This window comes from Desmodus rotundus, chromosome 3 (genome assembly GCF_022682495.2).
Source record: "Desmodus rotundus isolate HL8 chromosome 3, HLdesRot8A.1, whole genome shotgun sequence".
NCBI classification, from domain to species: Eukaryota; Metazoa; Chordata; class Mammalia; order Chiroptera; family Phyllostomidae; genus Desmodus; species Desmodus rotundus.
Window position 1 is genome coordinate 83,184,824 of NC_071389.1, and position 12,260 is coordinate 83,197,083.

Here is a 12,260-nt window from a genome sequence, read left to right on the forward strand (position 1 = left end):
GGGACGTGCGCCGGGGCCCCGCGCGAATGGCCTCCGGCAGCTTTGGGCTCACCGCCCTCTCCGCTCGCCCGCGCGTCTCCGCACCGTCCCGGCCCCAGACTCGGCCCAAGCGCACGCGGAGCGGCTTTCGGGAGCGCGGAGGCGAGCATGCCCGGCAGGGCCAGGCTTTCGACTGGTATTGGCGCCCGGGGAGCCCTGAAGTTTTAGAAGGAAGGGAGAGGACGAGACGGAGACGCCCCACGCTCTCCGGCCGCGCAGCCCGGCCGCCTCCCCGCTTCTCCGCAAGTGGGTTCTCCTCAATTGCGCCTCTGCCCCGCGGACTTCCCGGGCCGCTGCGACAGCGGGGAGGAGCTCGCTCGGCGACGCTCCTCGGGCAAAGCGGCCAGGACCTGCGGACTAACTTCACCGGCGGAAGGAAGACTGCTCATGCCTGTCACCGAAAGCAGAGCGGGAGTTCATCCGGGAGCTCCGGAGGCAGGACCGCAGCGGGCCCTGCTGGGATGGGAGGGAGGTGAAAGGGCTCCCCAACTTCCAGAAGCCATCTCCCACTTTCCTCCTGAGTGTTCGGAAGCCCCGCCCGCGCGCTCTAGCCCCGCGCCGCCTCGCTTCCAGGTATTCCTCGACCGCCCCGCCCCAGGTCCTCCCCGGTCGCGGGCAGGTTCAATCCTGAGGTGGCCTGGCCGGGAGCCGGCCCCTGACCCGCATCCTCCTCCCACTCCGCCCAGGCGGCAGCCGCTAAAACCCCGAGGTTCCCACGTGGAACTGCGTTCTTTAAAGGAGCCCCGGGTGCGCGTTGCACGCTGTCAACGACCCAAGGTGTTAAGACCCCATAAGGCTTGAGCCGCGGGTTCGCGACCCAGATAGGTCCGGAGGCCGGACGGCTTCACGGAGCCCCAGGGGGCGCATCTGCTAACTTTGGAGGCTCAGGGATCCGCGCGCTTGGGAGACCCCCAGTCAGCCCAGGACGTGCCCGCCGCCGGGATCCTCTCCATGGAAGGTGGCAGGGACGGCGGTGACACAGAGGAGTCCCCGAGCCCCGACGCCAAGCCCTGGTACCCCGAGGACGAGGCTGCCCTCCGGGAGCAGGAGGAGCTGCTAGAATGCCGCCGCCGCCGCCGCCGCGCGCGCTCCTTCTCGCTGCCCGCCGACCCGATCTTGCAGGCCGCCAAGTTCCTGCAGCAGCGACAGCAGCTTGCCCTGGAGCTGGGCGCGGAGGGCGGCGAGAGGGCAGAGGACGCGCTGCACAGCTCGGGTGGCTGCTGTGCCAAGTGCAAGAAGCGGGTACAGTTCGCTGACGCGCTGGGGCTGAGCTTGGCCAGCATTAAGCACTTCAGCGAGGCGGAGGAGCCGCAGGTGCCGCCAGCCGTGCTCTCCCGCCTCCGCAGCTTCCCCATGAGCGCGGAGGACCTGCAGCAGCTCCCTGGCCTGCTGGCCGCGGCTGCCGCGCCCCTTTCCGCGCCGCCTCCACGGCTCCGTCCTCTCTTCGAGCTTCCCGGGCCGGGCGCCGCGGCCGAGCGCCTCCGGCGGCAGCGCGTGTGCCTGGAGCGCGTGAACTGCTCGGCGCCTTGGGGCGCAGAGGTGACGGGCTCCGGCCGGGTGCTGGGCTGCCCCGGGCCGAGGACCGTGGCCGTGCGCTACACTTTCACCGAATGGCGCTCTTTTCTGGACGTGCCCGCGGAACTGCTGCCTGAGCCAGTGGAACTACAGCAGCAAGAGGCGCCATCGGGAGAACCTGGGCCCGGGAGTGCGGAGGACGAGCCGCGCGCCGAGCGCTTCCACTTCTCTCTGTGCCTGCCCCCGGGTCTGCAGCCCAAGGAGGGGGAGGAGGTGAACGCGCCGGAAGTAGCCGTCCACTTTGCAGTCTGTTACCGCTGCTCCCAAGGCGAGTACTGGGACAACAACGCGGGGGCCAACTACACACTGCGCTACGCGCGCCCCGCTGACGCTCTCTGAACCGTCGGAGCGCGCCTGCAGGGACAGTGGGAAGGGAGCTGCGCCGGGTGACTTGCCCGGACGCCTTGCTGAGCGTCGTCCACCTGGAGTGAAGGGAACGTGGAAGGAAGGGTGGGAGCCACTCAATCGTAAAGTCGCACCCAGGCAACTGGGCAACGACTACGAGCACCCAGGCTACGAGCAAGCAGGATGAGCCCCGGCAAAGCACCCAACCTCCGGCCCGTGTTCTCGTCGCTCAGGCCTTCCTAGCCGGCCTCTTGACTTCTAACCCAGCGTCAGAATGGAAAGAAATCCTTAAGACTCTGACCAGTAGTTTTCTCCAAGAAAAAGGCTCCTGACCCCTGAGCGAGGCTCGAAGACCTTGGGAAGTGTTTTTAACTGTAGACGTCGTGTTTCAGTCTTTGCAGCTTGCTGGTGATCACTCAGGTCTCAGGGGAGAGACGAAACATCCCGCCACAGCTCCCCAAAGGAAGGCGCTGAACTGTGGGTGTGCGCGGGAGCCTTCCCTCGGAGCTGTTTCTCAGAGGAAACCGGGTGGGGCCTTGGCCCTCTGGGAGGCGTTTGTCTGGCCTTGACGTCCTTCACTTGTGCCTTTATACAAATGCCTTTTAAAGAAGTAAAAGCCGCTTGCACACCCTTTATGCCGCGCTTTATAATTCAGCTCCTGGGGGGTTGGGAGGTCTCGGCAGGTAGGCGAGCTTCCTCAGCTGATGGCGTGTGCAGTTTAACAGTAGTTAAGCAGTGGTAATTGTGAATTTCCGTACTTTGATCCCTCCTGTCTGTTGTAAAGGCCCAAATTTCCCAGACTGGGCAAAAAATATTCTTTAATATGATTCGTGGCAGGGTTCTGTCCCCCGCCAAAAAAAGTGAATCGAAACGCCGGAGTAGCAACCCAGTGGGCCTTGGCTGCGAGCCGCGGGAGCTGGGCGCTCGTCCCCAACCACCTTTGTGCCGGCAGAGCACAAGGCCTGGATTCTCCCAGGCCAGGAGCGGTCAGGGACGTTGGATCCAAGCGCAGTGGATGGGGGGTGAAAAGTTGTTTTTTTGTCGCTCTCGGAGCCACAGCGGGTAGTGGTGACATGACAGATGATGAAACACACCCAGCAAGTAAATGCTCTCACCCAGGTGGCTGCCCTGCACACGGCAGGACTGGGCCCAGCTTTGGTCACCCGTCATTCACTGCTGATGGCTGTGGGTGTCAAGGTGGGGTGGCCATGAATAAGCAGGACGGGTGGGCATCCTGGTTGAGGACTCGATTCCTTTACACCTAGGTCATCCCTTGGTGATTTGTCTTTCTTTAGTTTCACTTTTTCTTGCAATGAGTAGTACAATGAATTTGTTTTGTAATGGTGATCTTTAAGGGGAGGGGGATGGTTTCACTACTGAATAAGGGTGGGTCAAATTCAGCCTGAAGCCTGTTTTTGTAGGGCCTGAGAGCTAGAAAATGATTTTTACATTTTTAAACATTTGGAAAAAATCAAAAGAATATTATTTTGTGACACATGAGAATTATGTGAGAGTCAAATTTCAGTGTCCACAAATAAGGTGTTATTGGAACATAGCCATGGACCTTCATTTACATGTATTTACGATGGCTTTTCTGCTACAAGAGCAGTGTTGAGTAAATGCAACAGAGACTGTGTGGTAAAGCCTAAAATATTTACTATCTGGACTTTTACAGAAAGTTTGCCAATCCCTGCTCTAGAGAAGCAGTATTTTTAAAATATTGTATGCTGAGAGTTATACCTAGTAAAGCAAGTAAACTTTTTTATTTTATTACCTTATTTATTTTATTTTTATTTTTAAATTTTATTTTATATCTTCACCTGAGGGCATGCTTAGAGAGCAGAAGGGAGGGAGGGAGAGAGAGAAGGAGGGCAACATGGAAGTGAGAGAGAAACAAATCTGTTGTCGCTCTTAGGAGGAGGAATGGCCCCTCAAACTAGGTGTGTGCCCTGATCGTGAGTCAGACCCGCAACCTTTAAGTCTATGGGACGATGCTCCAACCAACGGAGCCACACTGGCCAGGGAAAGGAGTTAAACCTTCATTAAAATTTGCCACTTGAACTATACATCCTTTGGGTAAAGGTAGAACTGTTTATATTACTCTTAGTAATCTTGGTTAGAATAAACACTACAACACCAATGTACAATTATTCCTGTACTGGGGAAGGGAATTGACCTGTTGCCTTCTTTCACCTTTTAACCTAAAAATAAAAAGGCCTTTCAAAGTGAATGCCAATAAGCATTTCTTTGAGATCAAAGAGCAGCTGTTTGGGATGCATTGATTCAGGCAGAAGCCCAAATGGAGTTCTGGTCAGGAGGCAAAAGCAAAGCTATTCATGAGAAGGGGAAGAGAAACAATTACATCAAAGGAAGGCATTTCTGTTGGTGCAGAAACGTAACATAGGGATGCTAATTTTAAACAATATTTTAAATTTTCAGTCTTGTAATCTTAATAACTGCTTTCTTGTTATCTTTGCAAACAGCTCTTCAGGGCACAATGTTGCTTTGGGCCCAGTCCAAAGATTATTTTGCCCTGTTCTAATATTTCACAGGTTTGAGGTATAATACATGCAAGGCAGCTTCTCTGGCATGGCAGCTTTGGCTACGTTCAAAGTGGCTCCATTTAGTATTTTTTTGGACACATCTAAGAAATAATAAATTGGTGCATCTGAAATGGAACAACCATCTGAATTAACATCAAGCTACAAAAACTGCTATATATTTCTGTACCTCAAAATGAGCATCTTAAGCTATAGAAATATTTACTTTGAACTCTGGTTTAGAGACATCCCTTTTGATTGTAGTAGTGTCAAAGTAATTAATCATGGAAAAATTGTAAAATAGTAACTTAGTGTGAATTATTATTTACACTTAGAGTAAAGCAGATTAAAAATGGTCATGTAGATGATATAATGAATTTTTAATTCACATATTTTTAAAAAGATTTATTTATTTATTTTTAGAGAGGGGAAGGGAAGGAGAAAGAGGGAGAGAAACATCAATGTGTGGTTGTTCCTCGAGTGCCCCTACTGGGGACCTGGCCCACAACCCAGGCATGTGCCCTGACTGGGAATCGAACCAGCGACCCCTTGTTTTGCAGTCCAGCGTTCAATGCACTGAGCCAAACCAACCAGGGCAAATTCACATATTCTTATAAAAACTATAACAATTAAAATAAGCAATTATTAGAATTACTTCTTTTTTTTGTTCCTAAATACAAAAGTAGTCAAGTCTTTTCATATGTCTGGTATACCATTTCTTTTTGAATAGTGCTTTATGACATAACAACAACACCTCGATGCATTTCATATTTTTCTTATGTATTTATGAATACATTTTAATTGAAAAGTATTGATAATGTATATACCTATAACTCCGATTTAAATGCTGGTTTATATGGTAATAATGCATTTGAATTATTTAAAATTAGGATCCCAATATAGTAATCAAAATAAAATCCTCTTATCTGGTATCCTTTAAAATGGTAACTCATGAAATCTAGAATAAAATAGATGAGAAATGGATTTTTAGGAGGTATGTACAGCAACTTTCCTATTCTCATAAAAAACTTTTGATTTCCAAAAGTATATTTTGGAATTCAAACCATTAACTTTAACGAATGTTAAACATGGCTGTTAAGAAAGGAAATCTAGCTTTGCTCTCCCCCAAATCTTGGAGAACAGTTTTTTTAAGGTTCAGAATTATGTAAAATATTTTGAACAGCCCAGTCTTTCTGCACATGATTATAGCAAAAGTGCCAACTTTTCATTACAGACTGATAGCAAACATTTTGTAAAGAAATGTAAGGAAATTAAAATAGGCTTTATTTGTTTTTTGAAAAGTTAATTTTAAAGGAAGTGGCAATACTGACCAGAATAAGGAAATATTTAAGAGTGTATTTTCTGAATGGAATGAGAATATCCATACTCATCCCAAAAGCAAAATTCCCACAATAAGGTGAATTACTGTTGTTGTTTGCAGTAATATTTACCTCAACTTGAATAAAGGAGGGTCATTCTGCTTAAAACATAGTAGCTTAAGCATCTTGCCCAGCTCTAGTGGTCAAAAACAAGTTCTCAGCTCATTTAATGACCCTGGCCTCCACCAGAGAGATTCCAGTTTCTCCCTCTGGGCAAGTGGTCTGGGGATGGTGCATGAGATGTGTGTTCCTACCTCCCACATTTCCTCAGCAGTGGCTGGGAACGTGGCCATCTGCGTGACACCAACCATTAACAGTGAACATGCTTGGGAATGGGATCATGGAGGCCAGGGACATAGGTATCGGTTTTCAATTGCTTTGGTTGTCACGTGGGTTAGAGTCAAAGATTAAGAAAATAGGTTAGTCATAATCTGAAGGCCTGGCTGCCTGTAAAGTGAGTTCCAGGAGAAATGTTTAAAAATACACTTTGCTTGACAGAATAGACAAATGTACGAGGGGAACCCCCCAAAACCTGGAATTCATTTATAAGCAATTGTGTATTTATTCTGACATGTTTTAACTTCAGTCACCTTTAAAGTACTCTTCATTTGATACAATATACCTATGGACATTTTTTTCACTGCTCAAAACAGTTTTTGAGCTCATTGATTTTGATGCCTTTTAGTGCTTCTGTCATTTTTTGTTTCACCTCTTCCACATCAGCAAAACTTTCCTTTTGAGGACTTTTTCCATCTGGAGAAACAAAAGTCACTCGGGGCAAGATCGTGTGAATAGGGTGGGGCATGGGGGGTCATGCAGTTTTTGGTCAAAAACTGCTGAACACTCAGTGTGGTGTGGGCAGGTGTGTTCGTAAATCACTCATCATGAAATGGGCAAACGCTTCAGAGTTCCCCCCAAAAATTCACTGAAGTCAAAATGCCTCTCACAACAAGGCCAGCTGGTGCACTGACACAGATGGGCTCCTAGAACACTCACCCAGCCAGAAAGCCTGTACTACAAGGGGCCCAGCCTCTAGAAGATAATTCCGGGGGTTGGGGGTCCCCCCTTGTAGCTATTTAAGCACAAAACAATGGTAGCTTAAACAACAACAGTCACAAGACATTTAGTTTCTGCCTTTTGCTTTAAAGATAATGCCACTAATACACAATCATGAGATACTTAGCTGAATCTTGGTTCTTCAACCAGTTGGATCAGCGACCACTGTGGGGAAGGCACAGACAAGATGATGCCAGGAACCGAACTAATCAGACTAAGGAAAACCACGGAGGTTCACACAGGAACTAATCAATCAGTTTCACCTTCGACCCCCCACTAACACCTAATTCCCAATGTCTGCCTTTAAAAACCCTTGATTAAAAACCATCTGCTAGTCTGGATTTTGAGTGCTAGCTCCCTGTCCTCCGGGCACGGTGCCCTGCCAATAAACCGCTTTATTTCTCCACCGCAAAATTCGGTGTCTAGTGTTTGGCTCTGCTATGCAAACCCTCTTCGGTTGGGTGGCACATGGGAAAAAGTCTCCCCTCAGGACTGCCGAGTCTAGGAATCAAGGCGGCTAACTGGTGCCAAGACCTAACTAGGGAGGCCAGAATCCTGCTCTAGGGAGTGGATGCAGGATTCTGGGAGCCCAACAAACTCTGGGGACACCAAGGTATCTCTGTCCTGGGGTAGCAGGGCCACAGCCCTGGCAGCCTTCCTGCAGTACCCAGGTAGTGAGGCAGGAACTGAGAACCTTGGCCTTAGGGACAGGGAAACTTTCCTCCGTTAGATGGGCAGTGGGCTTCCACCTGACCACGCCCTCACCTGCTCTGCCCTTCCATCCACCATGACCACGTCAGGGCTTCCCTGGGGACGCTGTGCTTCTTGAGCCCACCCACAAGATGTCAGCTCACAGTGAAGCAGACACACTTCTGCTCACTTCAGTTTTGGAGTTTTAATATTGGATTCTTTGTACATCTTCTCACGGGTTTCCTATACTTCTGCTTTCTAGCATAAGTTTTTGCATGTTTTAATATGCTACATTTTCTTTGTTCCTTGGCTCAGTTGTGTTTTTTAGGAGCGTGTGGCTTGGAGCCACTTGGAGTGTTATGGTCTATGTTACATGTGCTTTGTCAGGAGTTCAGGAACAGCCTTGGGGGTGGGGGAGTTGGGTGTTTAGCTTTTTTGTGGCGTCAAGGAAAAGAATCAGACATGCATTTTTTGGTTCATACAATGGGACACAGGTTTGTAGGTTAAAAGAGAGCACTGTGACGTGTGGTAACTTAAAAAGCAACCTTGACAGTGAGCTTTTTGCAGCCCAGCCTTTGTCCAGCCAATCACCATGATGCCAGGGCCTGGACAATCTCCAGGGGTCAGGCATGTGCTCTTTGCAGCCACAGGGGCCAGGGGCTGGGTGCAGCGTGGACGGAACCTGACAAACTGGGCTCAGCCCAGTGCTTCACCTTTCCTCCTACAGAGCAGTCCTCCCCATCTGGTCAGATAAGCGGGCCTGTGCCTGGAAGCCCTGTGGGAGAGACTGACGCAGGTTTCTCCTCTGGACTACAAAACAGACACGTTCTGCTCAGTAACCTGCAATCTTGTTCCTCTGACTCCGCTTAGCTGATTGGGAGACTGTCACAATATAGCCATACATGGTCCTTTAATGCTCCAGAGGCTGGCTGTTGGGCTGCTCAACGCTGTAACTTTAGGATCATTAGGATCTAAACTCCTTTGTCTTTTTGGTAGACTTTACATTTGCATTTTGTTTAATCCTTTAACCTTGGCCATCTGTGAGCAGATAAGCAGGCAAATTTTGGCAAGGAAAGACGGGAGTCACATTTCAGCTGAAGGTAGATTTTTTTGAGATGGCACAGATCAAGGGCTTACTGTTAAGATGTGCTAGTGAGATTTGCCTAGAGAATCTAACAGAAGAATAGAAATCGATTTAAGTCAGGAGTTCAGAGCCAGTTCAACTGGAAAAGCTACAAACACCTCTGGAAAGCAAAGATACTTCAGAGTAACTTACAGATAAATAAAGATATTAGGCCAGTATAATTTCTCCATTATTATATTTACTCATCCCGTTCATATCGTTGGCATTGCACTGATCCTTTGAAACTGGCTCTCTGAAGTCATTTCCCCAGGAGAGTCAACAGCATCCTAGTGTATCCTGAAATGGGAAATTCAGTCTGAAAATCTGAATTGAATAAAGATTGAAAGCAGGTGGATTTTGTGAACTAAGCTCGAAACATGTAATCATCAAGTTGAAAAATTCACAAGCACGTCCAGCAGAGGCTTTTCTGCAAATAGCTAACTCATGTTGTATTGAGGAAGGAAGCATCCCCTCCAGCAGAAGGGAAGTTTATGGCCATGGGAAACCAATAGTCTTTAAAGGGGTCATTTTGTATTGCTCTTTAGAGGGCAAGAGGTTTCAACACCTCAGGCCTTGACATCTTTGGGTAAAAAATGCTTGTTATCAGGAAGCTGTAGTGGTGCAGTTGAAGTGGTATCTTTTTATACTCTAAATAGGGGAAAGAGGTTAAGGGAGAGACGTTAGGGGAGAGAGAGTTAAGCTTTTTTGTCCTCATTTTTACACTACTTAAAACAAAATGTGAGTTTATATTCAGAACTACTTTAAATAGTCCAGAGCGTTCTGTTTGTATGTTCCTTTAAGTTTGTTTAAGGGGCAGCCGTGTTTTTATGCACAGACTTCAGGCATATGTTTTGATATTACCCTTTTCAGCTAGAACCCCCCAAGCCTGTGCGTCACCCATGTCACAGCTATGTGCAGGCCGCAAGATTAGCGAGGTTTATTTGTTGCATTAGAATTGTGAGTTTATAAATCTAATTGAGTTTGAAGGTCCCTGGGATAGCTATAAATTGATATTAAATGGGTAATTGCAGGTATAAACATATATTATAGACAAGTGCTTAAAAATAAAACCATAACGTGCTTTTCATAAAAAACAGAAAAAACCTTAGTACATTGTATTTAGAAAGGTTTGTGAGTTGCCCACCTTTGCCCACTATCTGTCCAAATCTGAGTTAGAGGTTGCTTCTGTTACCAGATCCTGAGTTATTTTGAACTTTGCTGTTTACCAGCAAGTCATTCAAAATGAATTCATGTATTGGTGCAACATGCCCTGAAAGACTAGCTTTTTTTTTTTGGCAGAGAAAACAACTTCACAATGGGTTGTAAAGGCATTGCCCTGCATGAACCGCCTGCTTGCTGGGGCCTGTTCTCCTCCACCACCTGCAGGCTCCGGCCTGGGCAGAAGTGTGCTGATGGCCGCTGTGTGGCTGCAGGTATAGCTTGTAAGCCTTCGCTTTTGGCTCTGCCACATCCAGTTGCTTCACGAGATCCTTACAAATGGAGTCTTCATTATCCAGATAAATTTGTTACAGCCAAAGGTTTCTAAAATTATTTAGCAACATCCTCTTCAGGCACAGGAGTCAGAGGCAATGGTGGACGCATGTGATAAATGACCCATTATGTGAGAGCAGAGGTTTGGGACTGTAGGGCAGGGAGACCCACCTTCAACGGGCAGTGGCTCCTAGGGAGTGATGATGGAGTTTGTGTTGGCCCACAGACCAATCTTGTTAGGGTCTACTGCCACTGTAATATCCCCACAATGTCCAAGTCATTTCTCCAGGGTCTGAACATGCAAAGGAGCCTAACCAGTGTGTGTCCTGAACCCTGAGCTTTCCAGAGACACCGCCTGTGGAGGGCGCTGACTTGCCAAAGGAGGGTGATGAAGCCCCCAGCCCCCTCTGGGGTGGGGGTGGTCATCACAGCTGGAGTGAAGATGACCATCAGCTTTCGTTGGCACTGTGTCTGCCCTCCTTAGCTGAAACCAGATGGGGCCAAGGGCTCCTTTATAAGCCGCACAGCACCAGCAGGAGTGGGCCACTATTTCAGATGGCACATTTCATGTGATTACATCAACACAGTTCCTTCTATTTAATAATGTGAGAAGATAACCGCATCAACCTTCGTTTGAGATTTGCTTGAGAAATGTGCCCAGTGGGAAATTTGGGATGAGTAACACATTTTTATGAATGTGAGCTTTGGAAGTGTGTGTTTAATGAGAACTACTGTAGTCAAAACCCAGCCTCATGTTTCTCCTTAATTCTAAAAACAGAACTGCTGTCAGAGGGGAGGGGGTTTGTTGAGAAGTGTGAAGGGGTTAAACGAAGGAAAAGACTCATGGACACAGGCAACAGCATGGTGATTACCAGAAGGAAGTGGGACATGCGGGCAGGTAGAAGAGGGCAAAGGGGGGATAAACAGTGATGGAAGGAGACCTGACTTGGGTGGTGAATACCCAATATGATATACAGATGATACATTGTAGAATTATACACCTGAAACCTATATAATCTTATTAATCAATTGTACCCCAATAAATTCAATTAAAAAAAGGATAGTTCTATCTGTGGTTTGAAAGTTGTCTTTTCAATTCTGAGGGTTTTTTTTTTTTTGACTTTGTGTTTGCTGCTCTGTTGTATGGTTATTTTTCTGTATGTGTTAAACCAAAAAAAAAAAAAAAAAGAAAAGAAAAGAAAAAAGAAAAGCAGCTGAACCCAAAGTCCTAATATGAATAAAGAATGTAAAGTGATCTGGTGCTTTAGAAGCTATCACTGAGTCAAGAAACGTTTTTGGTAGTCACACCAGTGGCACCCAGTGAGTAGAGGCCAGAGGTGCTGCTGAAATCCTGCAATACACAGGACGGCCTCCACAGAACAAAGGATTGTTTGGCCTAAAACCTCAGTGTTGGGTTGAAAAATCCTGAGTTAATGGTCTTGTGGTCTCTGTTTTCACACCCACAGACCTGGGCGTTAGGCTAGGTGAACTTTAGTATGTTAGCTCTGACATTTGGTCATCTTTGTGGACTTCATCGCAGTCCAGCCGCTTTACTCTTGGATGGCAGGCTGCACTTCTGGTTGTATTCAGGGACTCGAGGTGCTGGGTGAGACGGTGGATGCAGGGGATTAGAGGCACTGCTGCGTGGTGGCAGGCAGAGTGCATGTAAAGCTAAAGCAAGGTCTGCCAATCCCTGAAGATCTTTCAGTTCACAGTCCTGAGAACTGCCGCCACCAGAGCACTGCCGTGCACTTGGCCATTTAAAGTTTCCCAGGTATCAAATGGTATCTCTGAAGATCGAGGGAACCGCCATGCTTCGCCAGTTGTTTTTGTCTCGGAAGTTAACTTACAGTGGTAATTCCTGTTTGCTAAATGTTGACCCTGGAAGGTGGGTTTCAGACTCAGCCTGAATTCCAAGAGCAGCTGCACATGCCAGACTTCTGTGAGGCGAACCACCAGTCCCCTCACCCCGAGTCTTTCAGTGGGGGCCCTAGGCAAACTTTGCTATAGAAACACAAGTGA

At 48.0% G+C, this 12,260-nt stretch overlaps 1 protein-coding gene across 1 annotated transcript; it reads left to right on the forward strand.

Moving 5' to 3' along the window:
• PPP1R3G (protein phosphatase 1 regulatory subunit 3G) lies at positions 1-2,592 on the forward strand. Its single transcript, XM_071220973.1, has one exon. It carries the CDS (start codon positions 991-993, stop codon positions 1,951-1,953), a length of 963 nt encoding a protein of 320 aa, XP_071077074.1. The 5' UTR covers positions 1-990; the 3' UTR covers positions 1,954-2,592.
• The last annotated feature ends 9,668 nt before the right edge of the window (positions 2,593-12,260 follow it).

What these genes read in the sequence shown, in the direction of transcription:
- PPP1R3G (XM_071220973.1), top strand. Translation starts at nt 991, where the DNA reads ATGGAAGGTGGCAGGGACGGCGGTGACACAGAGGAGTCCCCGAGCCCC.